We start from the raw sequence: 17654 nt of genomic DNA on the forward strand, positions 1-17654 counted from the left end.
TTCCAAACCATGTGCTACTGGGGTAAAATATACATCAACCTCAAAAATATGACTTGATTGTAACATGAATACTTTTACAGCCTCCACTTCACCCCACACTTCCCACAGCTCTGGGTCATGTCAAAGAAATTAATAAAGCACGATCATATGTATAATTTTGAGGTAAAATAATTTCATAAAAACAAATTAGCAATTTACTGATCTTTTAACATGTCCTGCTAATGTAGACTGGCCTTTATTTTGAAATTAATAATTTATTCTTGTATTTTTTTTTTTTTTTTTTTTTTTTTTTTACATAAACAGGAATTTTATGGCCCAAACTGCTCAGATTGGATGAGTTTAATGGTTTTATTGTCGTATCAGTGTGTTTGGGGATTTGAATTGAGAAAGTGTCGGCTTCCTAGCCACTAGGGGCGCCATCTGACTAAGTCACAGCCTTTGAGTGGCGAGCGTTGTAAACACTAAGTAGAAGTGGCTCAACTGTCCGGGAAATTGTTGGATTAACGTCGTTGTTGGATATTATTTCATCATAAGTGAATTAGAAATGTGCGTAAATAACAGCTAAACTTTTCTGCGCCAGATTTTAGCGCTCTAACTGCAGCAGAAGTCCGCGTTAGCAAGTTGATAGCATATTGTGGCTAGCAGGCCGCGGAGCCTCGGGGTTTCCTGATCAAGTTGACACGCGTTGAGAAGTAGCGCCGTGGACGCTGCTTTCTAGCAACTCAAGTCCGTTTGCTCAATCCTGGTAAGATAAAACGATCACTCTAAAATAACTCTTTGTGCTTTAACACTAATGCTTTTGGTGGGTTTCTAGTCTCTGCGTTTTTTTTAAATTACTGTTTAAAGGATATGTAAAAAGTATATTTAAAGCTTCAGCGTTAGCCGTCAATACCGCAGGGAAAATTGGATTTAACTGTTCAGATTGAGACGTTTTTATATCTGATTTATGGTAATGTATTACTAAATTTTGTTTTTGCTTCATGCATAAAGTTATAAGTAGATGTGTTTTTATCCACTGTTAGCAGCCAGCAACTGAGCTCTTTAGTACCTCGTTCTGCAGACAAAACAATAATCGGCCTTTAATTTTAGCTCCTGAAGTCTGCGGTCAGTTTGAAGTATCTGCTCATTAATTTTCCTCCGATGAGTGTGAGATAATACAGTTAGAGGTGATGAAAGGTTCCGGCCGGGCTCTCTCAGATCTGTGTGTGTAAGACACAAACTCAGACAGAGGAGAGTGAGCGGGACATGTCCGGGCAAACCTTCCTGCCTTTCTGAGTTGTCACGGTTTAGCAGCTGACTCACACAGCCGGTCAGCTGTTTGCGGGGAAAAATTACACACTCGAGGGCAAAAGCAAAGCCAAACAAGTACAAAGTGTACTGGCTTCACCTTGGCAGCTCTTTTAGGATCCTTAAAAGACAAGAAGTTTATTTGTATGCAATATCAGATACTAGTGATGTGCTCATAAAAACAGAAGACATGGGGAAGTGGTGCACACAGGAACAACAATAAGATTACTCAGGCTGAAGTAGTGAAAGTAGCACTGTAAGATAATTAGTTTAAGCATTTTGTGTATGTTTACAGTTCAATGCAGATAAAGTTAATAATAATAATAATCATTCATAAAATAAGGTTAAACATGTTTATTTGCCTCACATTGTTGCATTAATTAGATTATCATAGTTGTGTTAACAATTTGTGTTAAATTTTATTACATGCAGTTTAATTTCTGGGTCTGAAACGGCAAACAAAGCTTTCTTCATAATGTGGTTTTATTCCAGGTGGACTGTGAGGTACAGAGGTCACAGCCACAGCAATGTGTAGACAATGTGAAACAAAATCAATAGATTAGTAATTTAATAGGAAAACGGTGACCACATGCTGTTAGTAAAACAAAAACACCTCAGAAGTTAAATCATTACAAGAAATAAGAGGGTTAATAAAAGCTACATAGTTCAGTAAAAAAGCATAAAACAATCATCTTTATTTATCTCTGGATTTATTCAACTTAGAAAAAAAGAAAAAACCTGAACAGCCAAAGCCAAAAACCATACAATTGTTTTCATTTTTGATCTGATGGATTTTGTGCTGTTAATGAAATTATGTTGATTTGCTTTAAGATGGCTGAGAATATCTCGTATTCTCAGCAGTTTCTGGTCTGTTTGCTGCTTTAAATCAGAATCAGACACTTTTGTTTATCCAGCGATCTGAAAATGAACATATGCAGACAGCGTTAAGCCAATCCTAAAGCTCAATTTTGATCCCGGTTGGAGGTTTAATTTACCCAAGATTAATGGAGATTATGATCAGATATTTAGCAGTAACCGTCAGATGCATTTTTTTCCCCTTTTTTTTTGTCAAATGAGTTGGGTGCAAAGAGCAAACCTGAACCTGGGAATACCACATAATTTGGCCCATACTAATATTTTTATGTCATGTATGTTTTGTTTTTGTTTGCTGATTATTCCTGCAAAAACAAAAAGGAAATCGTTATTAGAAAAATGTGAACTTTAAACTTATGTCCCTGGTGAGCTGGTAAATCAACAGATAAACTTATGGCTGTTTTTTGTTGAGCGTGACTTTTGAGTGCTGCTGTCATGTCTGGCGACCCCGGTGTACTGTGGTCAGGTTGGTCTTCTCCATCTCTGAGCCACTGCCATTTGTAGTTTACAGCTCTGAACTGTGTGGGTGCACTTTAAAATAAAGTCCTGCACCTCTGTGGAAACAGGGCTGTCTGTTTTTGCTTTGTTTTTTTATTTTTACAGTTTCCTATAATCCTATAATTCCTATAATTTATAATCCTTATCTTTATAATCTCTTCTGCTATTTGCACATTCTTTACTGTAAATTCCTAAGTTAATTTGTAAATTTTTGTAGTAAATTGTAAATATTGTAAAACTTTTCTTCTGTCATTTAATGGTCGGGCATTGTACAGCTACAAGCATTTCACCCCCATGTCATACTGTGTATGGTTTTGTGTGTGTGTGTGACAAATACAATTTGAATTTGAATTTGAATTTGAATTCCAGCAAAGTCTCACAGGCTCTCACAGGGTTGTTGGAAAATTTAAAATCCAATCAATAAGTGTCTTTTTACAGTAACCAAAAGAACAAGGTCCAGTCTTAGTCATCATAGTTAACCAGATTTAAACTAAAAAGTTTGAAACCACATTTTTGTTAATCAAAATAAAAACTAGATTTTACAGTGTTTGATTTAAAAGAAAGTCTGAATGGGCCTTTAAGCCAACCTGTCTATGTTACATTATTTAACAGAAGTCTGTGCATTTCAAAAAGCTACATTTAGAAACAACATTTTAAAAAACAGAAGTGTGAAACTAACACTGAAACACAGAAAAATATTTAAAAAAAATATATTTTTGAATGTATAATAAAAAATAAACAAGGAAAAAAAGAACTGAAAACCGAAAATTAAACAAAAATAGAAATAGAATAGAAGAACTCTTATTTATGACTTATTTCAATATATTGTCTTTTAGGTCTAATTTTGTGTTTTTGACTTGAGACCAGAAAGAAAAGGTATATGTAAAAAACACTTTTGGTTGGAATAAATAATAAATTGGAGAATTAAGTATTGCGCTGATCTTCCCGGTTTCCTGTGCTCAGATCAAGCAGGTGTTGTGCCCCTGATTTGGCACTGGTTATCTGGCTAAGACTAGTCCTGGTTAGTGAGATAACCAGCACTCTGGTTAGTGTGGTTATGTAACTTTGATAGGATGAGTCAATGCAGACTAGCCCTGGCTTGTCTACAGAAGCTCTATGATTGAATCAGCTGTTCCAGTCCTACAGTACAGCTGAGTCAGGGCATGATAGGCCCCAGTCAGACTAGGCCAGGCCTTTAAACTGGTCTAGTCCTGACATGTCTGAGCAGGTCTATAAGAGGCTGCAGCTCTGCCCTGCTCCAGTCTTTCTGCACTTTATCTGCCTTTATTTGCACAAGATGAGCTGCTAAAACGGATTTATTTCCCCTGCATATAGGTAAGGTAAGGACTTCATTTTATTCCTTGAATACTGGAAAACATTTTAGACTTTTAACAGCTGATTAATTAAGCATTAACCTGGTGCTAATGCAAAAAGACTGGATGGTTATTGAGTTGATCTGTCTGTCAGGTGTTGTGTCAGGACTACACGTTTGTGTTGTTAAAAACAAGCAAAGATTCAGTAACTTTTTAAGCAAAACTGACACAAAAGGTTAGTACAAGCTTCTTTGAATGTTTTCTGTAAATATGTGTTTTATATCGGTAAGTAAATTCTGTTAAAGTCTGACAGTGTGATGTTTTTTACATTTTCTTGCTTTATTTGCCTGTTGAAAAATGTTGAAAAGTGACATTCTGCTCTGAATGAAAATTTGTGATGCACCGGTTATGAAATCCTGGCTCGGTATCAGTGTGGCTGGGAGCCTGTGCACATATCTGTGGTTATTTATATTCCGGTTGTACATCACAGAAACAAAGAGATCTTCCATAACTTTGATTTTAGAGCTTTTCATCTTAACACCATGTCAGGTCACAACTGATCAGATACTGTAAATATGAGCCACTTACATCAGTAAATGTCCTGTTAATTACAGTCACAGGCAATATCTGCACTGATACCTGTGCTCCTGATTTTACAGTTGAACTCAGTATTTAGATCAGATTATTGCTCAAAGAGGTTTCTGCCCTCCACAAAAATAAAAATCACCAGGCTTTAGGGCTGTTCGATATAACGATATGAAAACATCTATGGTTTCATGTTACGCTATTGTTTGTTTTGTGGTGTCGCTAAACAAGCTGTTTACGGCTAGGGCTGCCACAAACGATTATTTTGATAGTCGACTAGTCACCGATTATTTTTGCGATTAGTCGACTAATCAGATCATGCATCCATTGGATGTAGAACGTACAGCTTATTGCACCAGGATGCGTCTGCTCTTATATAACTATCATTAGCTTACAGCTTTAAGATAAGATAAGATAAGATAACTCTTTATTGTCATTGCACAGTCATACATAGTACAGTAGTACAATGAAATTGGAAAAACTGTCCTACGTCGGCACTACATATAACACAACACGACACGATATGACACATCACAACGTAACAAACAACACAACACAGTATATTAACTTAGTATAAAAAAGAAGAATAAGTGTATGTGTATTGCACACTGTTATTATTGCACATTAATTATTATTGCACCTTGTTATAAATATAAATATTATTGTTATTGTTTTAAACATTGTTACCTCCCCCTAAAAAGTCCAGGGAGGTATCCAGTCAGGTCAGCTATTTACATTGATCAGGGCTATTGCCCTGTTGTAAAAGCTGTCCTTGAGTCTATTTGTTCGGGACCTCAGCAGCCTGAACCTCCTGCCAGACGGCAGCAGCTTAAACACCCGGTGTCCTGGGTGTGTGCAGTCCCGTAGGATGCTGCGTGCCCTCTTGAGACAGCGAGTGCTGTACAGGTCCTTCAGGGAGGGAAGAGGATGTCCAATGATTTTTTGGGCCATGTTGATGACCCTCTGGAGTGCCTTTCTGTGTGCTGTGGTGCAACTGGAGAACCACACACCGATGCAATATGTCAGCACACTTTCAATGGAGCAGCGGTAGAAGACGGTCAGCAGCTCCTTCTTCAGGTCCATTTTTCTGAGGATTCTCAGAAAGTGGAGACGCTGTTGGGCCTTCTTTAAGACCGCAGAGGTGTTAGAGCTCCATTGGAGGTCTGTGTCTATGTGCACACCCAGAAACTTGAAACTGGAGACCCTTTCCACGCACTCCCCGTTGATGCTGACAGGCTGCAGCTCGGACTTCCTCCTTCTGAAGTCAACTACCAGTTCTTTTGTTTTGGTGGTATTGAGGTCCAGGTTGTTGTCTGCACACCAATCTGACAGCCTCTGAACTTCAGCTCTGTATGCAGTCTCATCTCCCCCTGAGATGAGCCCCACCACAGTGGTATCATCTGCAAACTTGATGACTGTGTTGTCTGGGTGGGAACTAACACAGTAAGTGTTTAAGGTATGTGCTAACTAAAACTAAAGACAAGATGATAGTTTATTAAATTTTAATGAAATTTGCAGATTGTTTCTGTGACGTTTAATAAACTCCTTGCTATCTAAAATATAACAGGACACCGGAGTATATTCTCGAGCATCTCACACATCTGATAATCAGTTGTCTGCTTGACGTTTATTCAGCTGTGTAAAAACTATAACTTTAATCTCAGCCAAACTGATTTACTCAGGAACAAATAAAATACTAAAAAAAGCCAAACAATAACATTTTTAAGTTATCTAAGTGACTTATATATCATGTTTAATCTGAGTAGCGAAAGACGGCGGTGGGTTTGAAAACGATTTACCAGGAGTCCGCTGTTCTCACAGGCTCTAGTGAGCCTTGCCCCCGGCTAGCTATCGCGCTAGCTTTTGAAAATATGTGGTGTCTTGATAAACTGAGCAGATATTTGAGGTTTACACAGCTACATTCTCACCTGAAAATATGTTAAACGTTTATTTTGTGACCCAGAAAGAATAATAAGAGTAATATTAAAACTAACTAGCTGCCGTCATTGTTGGAAACTGAGCTGGGCTGCACTATGAATTCTGGGACACAGCTTCTTCTTCTTCGGGATTTAACGGCAGCTGGCATTTTTTGTTTATCAAATAGGGAAATACACAAACTTCGGTCAGGTAGGGTGCCTCAGACTTTCAGGTGAAGATGCACTGATCCATTCCTAGTGTACAAGTACCTTGACTGCAGGTGTTTTCAGTACAGAATTCAAATCCCGTACCAGTCTTGAATGAATAAGCTGAATTTTGTAAATGCACAAATGATTATTTTTTGCTTTGCTGCATCACAGAGTAATGAATCTAATAATCAGAGGACAGATTTCAATAGATTGGCCATATTGATCTGCTTTTTCCATTACTGATATCTGATTCAAGTATCAGCTCGACACGTGAGTGGTTTCTTCAGTTAAATGATCCACAGTTGGAGGCTCAGCAGCCCTCGTCCAGGGCCGAGGTTTTTCCTCCAGATGTGTTTTTGTGTAAGCAAAATAAAAACACAGAAAAGGAACCGGCTGCTCTCAGTCAACACCAGGCGGTCGGCATGCTCTGTATATTTTAGATATTTTATTGTTTACTCTATTTAATTTGTAAAATATGTGTACACACACACACACACACACACACACACACACACACACACACACACACACACACACACACACACACACATTTAGTATTCACATTCAGTAATATGCATACACTCTTATATTCATATAATTCTCAGATTTAGCCGTTCTTATATTTTGCTTGTTCTTATGTTATTATACTTTTGCACACCTCTGTTGCTTGTGAAGCTCACACACAAGAATTTCACTCACATGTACTGTACCAGTGTACCTGCACATGTGATGTGACAATAAAAGTGATTTGATTTGCTTTAAACAAACCTGCATCATCTTAAAAGGTTAAATTAACTTTTTAAACCAGGCAGATTAAACACAGACGAAGAAGATGATAATATTTATACAGTAAGCCTGGGATTATACTTTCTGTATCCGGGTTTATATTGCAGTGCCGCAGATGGAGGGGGAGGACTTCAAAGAAATATAACTAATGCTAATGATGAATGCCTAATCTGTCTTACGCTGTGAAAAAGATTTACTTTAGGAGCGCTTTTTCCAAATCTATTATGTTTAAAAAATACTGTACTGGTTTATGTAATCTGTCATAATCTGCTGTGTGTTGGCGTGCAGGGACAATCAGCTTCACCATGTCAGCCGACAGTGATACCAACACCTGGACCACGGAGGACGACAACAAACTGGTGAGGGCGGCAAGTTCCCGACTTCTTCATGTGCTCGTAACTCTTCACTGACTGTGTGACTTAACGTTTTCCTCTCTGTGTGTGTTCAGGTGAGACCAAAGGTAGAGTTCTGCTCTTTGCTGCAGCACGCTGGAGCCACTAAAGATGTTTTCACCATGAAGGAGGTACAGCATTTCCATTTACTGCTCCACATTTCACCGGGAGCTTTGAGACAGTCTTTTTGTTGGCTTTGATGTGTGAGGGGTGTCGTCAGGTGGTGTTAGGACTGTTACCGGACCTGCATTCACAGACAGCAATGAATGAATGAACCCAGAACTTCCTTTACTACCACTGCCCCCTCCTGCCTAAAACACCTGCCTCATACTGCATTTGCACACTTTATGATGAAACATTGCCACCTTGTGGTGAAGTTTGTAGTCATACGTTGCAGATAGTGCGTGAGATTAAATATGCTTTTTCTGTCCAAAAATCTGCTATCACAGCAGCCAAAACATTAGACACAGCTGTAATAAAATCGGCTCAGTAAAGTAGAATGCAGGATGAGCTCAGCAAAGTAAAAATTATAAAATGTGATATATATTGTCTCTGGTGGTGTTACGATTACATATTTAAAAATCGTTATCAGAAACGTGCATGTCATCTTTATTCGGCCAAGTTTGTGCACACTTACAAGATACTTGAGTCCAGTTCACTTTGCTCTTTGGCATGCAAAAAAAGAAAAATGTTTTAAAAAAAGGCAGGATGTAACGAAAGACAGAATAAAAAAGCAAGTTGCAGAAAGTCTTAAGAAACTTTACAAACTATAAGTGGAAAACTATTTTAAGTGTTTGATTGTTCTTTTTGCTTTCGTACAGCTAAACAGGAAGCAATTTGCTCATCGCGCGTCAATAGCGGATGTTCCAGGCTCTGGTTGCCTAGGTAACCCCTTTATTGTATTTACTACACTGAACTGCGCTCTTATTCGCTTCAGTTGCTTCTCTGAAAGGTTAGAAAAGTCTGAAGGCTAGCGTGGGACCCGCCCACCCCGAGTTGCCGGAGGTGATTTCGCACGCTGTCGTTGCTGTCATTGACATTTGTGGTACTCTGTTGACACGTCACTGCTGGTTGCCCCTGAAAGTTTCAGACTCTGCCGTTATTGCTGATATCGTGATTGTGACCAAGCTGCTCTTTTCCATGGTACACTGGTGTGATCGAGCTGCGTGGTAGCTGGAAATTACTGGTCACTGCGAAGATCTATTACCAATGCAGGAAAAATGGTGTTTTGGCCTTTTAATGAAGACGGCGTGAAAAAAGGAGAACTTTGAGACTCACCCCAGCTCTCCTTTAGTTCATCCTCATGATTTTTCCAGGATTCCCTGTTCGACTCCTTTTCCCTCTCAGTCTCATGTCTGCAGTGCTTCCCACATATAGACACTTTTTAATTTCTGGGCAGTCCCCCTGCCCGTGGTCTTTTATTTTGAAGGTTAAATCCTTGTCATTTGCATCCCACTCTTATGCCAATCTTCAGTGTCATTTTGATTTTCTCTTTTGCAGTTCACAAACCTTAGCTCCACCATCGTGGAATCCAAATGGGGGCAGTGGTCTTCGTTGTGTTAAGCTCTATAAACAGACCCTGCGGTTGTATTATTTTTTTGCACCGTTATTTATTTATACATTGTTTTGTTTTCTTTGTGAGCTCATCATCTGTGACTTGGATTTCTTTTTTCTCATTTGTTGCTGCAGCTTAGATGTTGAGAAGAAAACGCCCACTAACAAAAGCTACAAGCAGCCCATATTATTACGATTTTTCATGCATATTAACGATTTTTGGTGCGTTTAAAAAGGAAATAAAATTTGTTTTGGAAAATACTTTACTAATAAATTCCATGTTTGCTCATCAAAAGCTCCAAAACCAACAGGAACATGCAGAGTTTCCAGTTTTGAGGCAAGATAAACGCTGTAATTATATGTGTGATCAACAAAGAACACCTGAACAGTATTTTCTGGATGTAGAGAAAAGAGAAGAAACTCAGCTTATCCTTTTTCAGAGTGCATAACTTCAGCTAATCTGACTGCAGTCTTGTAATGGTGGTAAAATTGCTGATGTTTAAAAACCACAATAACAAAACACCCAAATGTAATAATTAGCCTGTGCATCCTACAATCATCCCACGATGTATCTCTGTGTTTTTGCAGGTAATGTTCTACCTGGGTCAGTACATCATCCAGAAGCAGCTGTACGACCAGAAGCAGCAACACATCGTCCACTGCGCCCAGGATGCTCTGGGCCGTGTGCTGGGAGTCGACAGCTTCTCCGTGAAAGAGCCGCGGTGAGTGAGTGGTAGAGGATGAAGCTTTTGGTCCTTCAGACTCACTAAAAGGAAAAAAAAACCCCTTTAAATAAAATATGTGATGTTTTCTTGTTTCAGGGTTCTGTTTGCAATGATCACCAAGAACCTGGTGGCTGTCAGGAGTCCAGGTAGGAATCGCATTTTGCACACGAGGCACATTATTAAATACAGCTACACCTTTGTGGTCCGAAAATATCCAGTCTTACATCCCCTGAAGTGCCCACAGGTGGAAAGCCAAGGGGCTAAAATTGAGCTGTTTTGGTTCTGTGTAAACACCAATTGACTCCAAATTAACTTGTTTTTCTGACTTTTGGGGAAGAAATGTTAGACCTCCACCTGCTTTTCCTTCAGGAGGATAAAGGCATACTTTCTAAATATTGAGGGTGTGTGTGTTTGTGTATATATAGATGATATCCTGCTGGTCTGACTCTGACAAACACTCTCTTTAGAATCAACAACAAGTCTGAGTGAGCCGCACAGCAGCAGCCAGACAGACAGAAGGACGGAGGTAAGACGCACACCATGTTTGGATTCTCTACGTCTATTGTGTTTTTGCCAGATAAACCTTCGGTATTTCTAGCCCGGGTTTGTTCCTTCACATTTACGTACCTTCAGCTTCCTTTCCCTCGCTGTGAGCGCAGCATTTAAGAAGTTTAGAATAAACTCGAAGTAAAGTTTCACCTTGTGCTATTCACACAGGCTATTTTGGACCATTTTACAAGCTCCAACCTCTGAACCATTCCAGCTTACGAGAGAATTACTTCCAGGTGCACTCAACTCCAGTTATGAGTCCACCTAAGAAGCAAAAACACTGCTGCAGTCTTCACTGAGGAATATATTTACCGACACTTTCACAGACTTCCTTCTGAATTACAGAAAGAAACATTCTACTCTTGCTGAGCACTCAAAACGCTATTATAGTGAATTCCTGATTGAGTTGGAAACTCAGATTTCCAACTCAGAAAGTAAAAGCAGTCCCAGTAACCCCAGCTTAACAATCCAAGAGGGTGGCGGTGAACGTAAAGAGCAGGCAAACTGTAAAACTTTGAATTTGTGCTGCTGCTGTTTGTGGCTAAATAATCCAAACGCACACTTTAACCACGAACGAGCTGCAGCAGAATTTTTACAGACAAAAAAACACCAAAAACCAACAAACAAAGTGTTTTGCTGTATTATTAGTTAACTCAATTGTGTCATTAGAACACAAGCCACGTTATCCTATTAACACACATACTCAGACACATCTGGCTGCACACCAGGAGGCTCCAGTCTTTCCTTCTTGCCTTTGTGTGACTTTTTTGTTTTGTGTTTGGGAGAAATTGAACCTTTTGGGGATGATGATCATAAACAAATCTAATGTGTATGATCTAATTTAAAAGTCACATGGAATTTGGTGATTATTCTATGGCCCAACAAGAGTTTAAAAGTTTGAAAATCAGCTCAAAAACGTGTTTGTGCTTTCAGGCGGCAGAAACAGAAGGTTGCTCTTCATCGCCTGACAGGAGGAGGAGAAGGAGGAGGAGAAGGTGGAGCTGCAGGAGCAATGAGCCAGGTGAGTTTCTCCTCAAGATGTACCAGCACTAACTCCACCACCATTTCATTCAAGGTGTTTAACTGTTTAACCAAACTCCGCCCACCTTTTGTCTGCAGGTCCCTCACACAGTGTAGACGAGGGGGATGTTGAAGAAGACTCGGAGGAGGAGGAGGAAGAGGGAGGCACGAAAAGGAGACGGTCTGACAGCTACTCGCTGACGTTCGACGACAGCCTGTCCTGGTGTGTGATTGGAGGACTTGGGAGCGGGCGAGAAAGACACAGCAGCCAATCATCTGACTCGCACAGCACAGTGAGCATGACGCACAATCAGTGGTTTATTGAGCCTGTGTTGATGTATAATGTGTAATGTGGACTCTGTGTGTGTTTAGTCTGGGAGGTCAGAGGTCACGGACGCAGCGTCAGACTCTGACAGCGACAACTTCAGTGTTGAATTTGAAGTCGAGTCCATAGATTCAGATGATTACAATGAAGATGATGCTTCTCTCTCTGCTGATGATCAGGTAAGAACCACTTAATAGACCGAGCTGGCCATTAAACATCTACCTTGGCTCGACAACGTTACTAATAGCCATCTTGTCTGTGTGCTGCAGGTATATGAGGTCACAATCTTCGAAGCAGATGACGACGACTCCTTTGATGAAGACACAGAGATTACTGAAGCTGTGAGTTGCTGCACAAACACACAGATGACACAAAGCCACACACTTACGCAAGTTGTTCAGGTGTAATGGAGTGTTTTCCTCTCAGGATTACTGGCGCTGTGCGAAATGCGATGAGTTGAACCCTCCTCTGCCCAGAAACTGCCTCCGCTGCTGGGATCTGCGCCAGGATTGGCTACCTGATGTGTCCGTCAACTGTGCCTCCTCCAGCCCTAAAGCCCTGCCCACAAAGCCGACCAACCTATCAGCTGCCAAAGAACCTCCAGGTAAATCTTATCATGACTACAGAGACCAAAGTACCGTAATTGTCGGGCTATAAGCCGCTACTTTTTGCACAAGCTTTGAACCCTGCGGCTTTTAGTCAGGTGCGGCTTTTCTATGGATTTTCCATGATTTTTGTCATATCGTAAGACGATTTGTTTTGTTTGTTCCGCTGTTGTACGGCACTACGTTGCCTGGCGGAAGGATCGGGGTTCAAGAGTGGTATGTTAGTCACATGTCCGTCCGCCAGGCAACATAGTGCCGTACGAAGTAGCGTGAAAAACAAACTTCAAAGTAGCGCTACGCATTCAGCGGGAGTCGTGGATGACGAGCGGCGATAAACTTGCGAAAAGCAAGTTATGCCCAACTCCACCGGTGGATTCTGACAGCGTGGAAAAGTGCGAAAACATCCACGATCACCAACGGATTTTGAAGGGCTGGACTGCTGCATGATGGAGAGGAGGACACCGCCACGGCCCTTCTGAGGGTGTTCGACTCTGACACTGACAACGAGGATTTCTTTGGTTTTGAAAGTGACAACGAAGGAGAGAAGAAGAGTGGATGACGAAGCCATCCTGAGCCTGTTCGTTTCCGACATTGGAGAAGAGGACTTTGGTGGTTTTAGAGCGCAGGAAGAAGAGAAAGATGGTGGTGAATGACTGACTTTTCTTCTTGTTAAAGCCGTGTCACTGCACCTGAGCCTAAAAGGTAGTCCGAATCTATTTTCTGGTGTGCTGTAGGTTACTGTTATGTACTACATGTGCAAATATGTACCCATAACTTGTTTTTCAAAATATTAATAAAAGGGGTGTGTCTCCAAACAGCCATCTCTTTCCTGACAATTCGCTTTGTGCATATTCTCTTACATATGATGAGTCAACATTGAAACACCTGCGGCTTTTAGTCAGGTGCGGCTAATGTATGTACAAAACAGGATTTTCCCCTGATTTTAGCTTGTGCGGCTAATATTCAGGTGCGCTTTGTAGTCCGGGAAATACGGTAGTTTGTTTTTAGAGTAATGCTGTCAAAAAGGTGCAAACGAAAGAAGGGGGACACAGACGTTTCAAAAGTCAATCAAGTTTGGACTCCTTCATTTAACATACCCCCCCAAAAAAACAAAAACCAAAAAAAGCACAGAGCCGGTGTTTTCAAATAACAAAGGGAAATCTCCAGTGAATCAAAGACGAGTGTAAAGGTTAGAAAACCCCCAGAATATCTTCAGTCTATAAAACCAGGTCAGATGTCCCTGTGTGCCAATGTCAACACACCTGTGCAGAATTACACATCACTCAGATTATTTCATATTAGTCAGACACAGCCTACCTAAAACCACTGGTGATGATTGTCTACATCAGAATACCGAAGCGACAATTTAGAAAACCAATCATTAGGCAGAGAGGAAAAAGAGACAAGCTGCTGCTGTACACCTCATCTCAGATCTATGTAGCTGATACTCGATTTTTGATGCACATCCCTATCTGCACACACTTTCTAATGAATAGCCAATCACAAAATGAATGTAGAAATCATTTTCAAGTCTCTTATTATTATTATTATTATTATTATTATAATTAGTAGTAGTAGTATTAGAAATCGAATAATTTAATTAAAAACGCTCTAGAAGAGCACAGAGATGTTCAGGTGAGAACCTGCAGGTGCTGACTGGCTCACTTTTTCCTCAAGTGGCCACTAGAGGAACTGCAGCTTGCTGTCAGTTTTATCTTCGGTGACAGACAAGCTGCTAATCGATTGATTGATTTGTGTCCTGCAGGTTCTGACATGGAGGAGAACGGAGTCGATGTTCCAGATGGGAAAAGATTAAAAACTCCTCCTCTGCACTCACAGTGTGCGTCCGACTCCACCTGCTCCTCCGCCGCTGCTGACTCCGCCTCCTCCGCACCAAACTCCCAGGATCTCCTCTCATGCTCCCAGCCTTCCTCCTCCTATTCACAGGAGAAGCTCTGGACTCCCGAATCCCAGCCCTCCTCTTCCTCACACTCATCCTCCATTGATTCTCAGGAGCTTCTCCCACCTTCCCCAGCTCCAGCTGCAGCTCCAGCTGCTCCTCCTACCATGCAAGTCCCCGATATGGAGCGCAGCGTTTCGGCGGAGTGGCGTCTGCCGGACTCGTGCCTGGACCCCTGCCTCATCTGTCAGTCGCGACCAAAGAATGGCTGCATCGTGCACGGACGGACCGGACACCTTATGTCCTGCTACGTCTGCGCCAGGAAGCTGAAGAAGAGGAACAAACTGTGCCCAGTCTGCAGGCTGCCCATCCAGTCTGTCATCCTCACCTACCTCAGCTGAGACCACGCCCTTGCCCCCACACACCGCCCATTCATGTGAGCATTCACAGCTGGTGTTCTCACATGTGGACTTCCACAAACTTCAGAATAACTGCAGATACTTTGACTAAATCCCAAATAAAATAAACTTTCAGTTCTCGGGCACATGCGGGCACTTTCTTCAAAACTGAGAAGATTTTCTTGAAAAAGTTAATAATTCTGCTATTTGAACTGTTTCTCTGACCTTGAACCTCTGGAATGAGCCCGTCAAGGGTCTGTCGGGTAACGCCAAGCTTCCCTTTGCTTCGGGTTTCTCTTCTTTTTTCTTTTTTTTTTAAATGGTTGGTATCGTTTCTTCTGTTTTGCTTTCTGTATTTTGGCGCAGCTTACATAAACACTCATCTTCACTGGTCAATCTCAGGTCCACGCCCTCTAAAGCTCCACCATCATTATGAAAGTCCTACAAACAGAAGCCCCCAGAATTTCATATGAACAGCAGTGGAAAAAGACCAGAATATTAGATCTGAGATTTTTCTTTTTCCTGCTGCCTTTTAAAGACTTTTTATTTAAAAATAGTTTAGAACCTCACAAAATTAACTAAATCTATAAATATTGGTGAATATTAAGAAACACAGCTATGACTTTATTCTCAAAACACCTGTGTGTGGTGTTAAAGAGATGCCACCTTAAACCAAGGCTGAGTTCTACCTTAATGTAATACCATTTCGCACCACAAGATGGTGCATGAGTAAATGTAAACTTCATTTAATGGCAGCATATATTGAAAAATGGAAGTAATGCTAAAATGAATGAAGAAACTGCTGGTGGTGAAAACTAAATTTGGCAGAGGCTATTTCTGAAAAGTTTTAGAAATTTTCTTCACTAAATCAATCAGAAAACAGATGGAGGTGGAGCTCAAATGTGAGAAGTTGTAACTTGTTGAATGTTTTTGTGTCACCTTGAAATTTGATGGAAACATCTCCACAGCTAGCTTTCAGACATTTTGTAGATCTTTGAGGTTTTTTAAGAAGACATTTTAAAAAATGAGAGATTTTTGTTGTCAGTTATTTTGAGGCTTAAACCACATTTAGTGTTCTGGTGTGGACAGGTGTGGCGCTCTGTGGCAAAGAGAGATATTTTTAGAATGTGTTAATTATATTTTGTATGATGCAAACTTTAGAAGCATCGGCCGCGTCTTGTAAATGGCACTCGACCCTGAATCATTTCTGCGCCAGCTCTCTGTCGCCTCCGCCAAGCTCGCTCGCTCCTGGATCGCCTCGTTCTGCATCTCAGCTTCTCCCTTGAGATGAGGTCACCTTAACCGGATTAAAAACCCAAAGGGCTCTGACGCTGCATGGTGCATGACGCTGCCGACATCTGAAAGTGTCCGGGGGTGCTAACATCAAGCAGTGCTTTATTTTAGCGGCATTTAATTTCTGACCCTTTTTTGGGAAGTGTCATTGAAAGGAACCCAAATTCATTTTCATGCATATATTTAACTACTGGAAATTTCTTTGACATGTTTTCAGGTTTTTCTGGAAATTTCTTTGAAAGTTGTTTAATTATTGAGAAATTATTGCCGTTAAAATGGAGTGTTGAACATCTTTGATATTTATTTATTTAAAATACTCAAGTTTATTTAAGAAATGTTTCTGAAAGCTTTTTTTGGATAATAAGATAAATTTAATGTTTCCTGTGAAACTAAATAAAGTTTTACTTCTCTAACCACGGGTCTGTCATTTATTTACATTACAAACACACATATTTTAAGTTTGGAAATACAATTCCCAACAATCTTCACACCTTTTGTATCGGGTGAGAAATATAACCGTGTCCTAAGGATTGGTAATTACCACAAGGTAAAGCACGTGAATTTTTGCTATTAACGCTACGTCCACACTAATGCTTTTTCGTATGAAAACGCATCGTTTCTCTCCGTTTTGGCCTACCGTCCACAGTGTAGCGATGTGTCGGTCGCGAACAAAACGGCTCTTAGAGCCGGGTCTTTGACGTGAACGACGCGATCCGGGTCCTCATTGCAAATCGTGGGTTTGGTGTTTTTTTTGTTTTGTTTTTTCTTTCTCTCACCCTCTCTCACACTTTTTTTCTGCTTCACTCCGCATGCGAGCCTTGTGCTTTGCGCTGGGATGAGGAGAAAGGGGCGGTAGTTACACTCAGTAGCACAGGAACAGAGCAGGAGGGAGAGACAGAGAAAGAGCCAGGGACAACATTACATTAGAAAGGTATAGTAATCATCCACAACTATTTTCAGTTGTGGATGATAAAGGATTCAGAAAGTTTATTCATGCAGGCCCATATAACAGAGAATATGCATCTTCTTTTTGTTTTCATATTTTAATTTATATTTAATTGTGTTGTGGTTTGCAGTGTTTTGTGTTGTTTCACTTTAAATTTGTTTAAAAGGAAAAAGCTGAAAATTTAAATAGTTAAAAGTTGAAATGGGTTTGAATGAAATTGTTTTTTGTATTATATGATTTATTTATTACATTTTATGTGGAGTGAATAAATAAATGTCTATTTATGGTGGACCCTAGAGACAAAGCACGTACAAACTTCAAAACACGTACAAACCCTGAAGCACGTTAAAAACTCCAAAACAGGTACAAAAGACAACAGAAGTGCTCCAGGATGCTGGGCGCAGTGTTGAGCTTTTGTTAGTGGCGACACAAGCCAGCAAGTACCAACGACCGTATTTGGTGTGTGGTAGTAACAGGTA

General features: G+C 40.5%; 1 protein-coding gene across 1 annotated transcript; it reads left to right on the forward strand.

The window, feature by feature from the left end:
- Nucleotides 1–425: 425 nt before the first annotated feature.
- On the forward strand, nt 426–15358 carry mdm2 (MDM2 proto-oncogene). The gene is made up of 12 exons (XM_080887906.1): nt 426–745; nt 7757–7827; nt 7917–7991; nt 10003–10136; nt 10236–10285; nt 10607–10665; nt 11622–11709; nt 11808–12001; nt 12081–12212; nt 12303–12374; nt 12460–12637; nt 14404–15358. Exons 2-12 carry the CDS (start codon nt 7774–7776, stop codon nt 14937–14939), a joined length of 1572 nt encoding a protein of 523 aa, XP_080744032.1. The 5' UTR covers nt 426–745; nt 7757–7773; the 3' UTR covers nt 14940–15358.
- The last annotated feature ends 2296 nt before the right edge of the window (nt 15359–17654 follow it).

Source organism: Rhamphochromis sp. 'chilingali', assembly GCF_963969265.1.
Source record: "Rhamphochromis sp. 'chilingali' genome assembly, chromosome: 7".
Lineage (NCBI taxonomy): Eukaryota > Metazoa > Chordata > Actinopteri > Cichliformes > Cichlidae > Rhamphochromis > Rhamphochromis sp. 'chilingali'.

Bases quoted from the DNA above. Each gene is read 5' to 3' on its own strand.
- mdm2 (XM_080887906.1), top strand. From the start codon at position 7,774: ATGTCAGCCGACAGTGATACCAACACCTGGACCACGGAGGACGACAAC. The intron at 10,286-10,606 runs GTAGGAATCGCA...CACTCTCTTTAG, and splicing joins GGTGGCTGTCAGGAGTCCAG to AATCAACAACAAGTCTGAGT. The intron at 11,710-11,807 runs GTGAGTTTCTCC...TTTTGTCTGCAG, and splicing joins CTGCAGGAGCAATGAGCCAG to GTCCCTCACACAGTGTAGAC.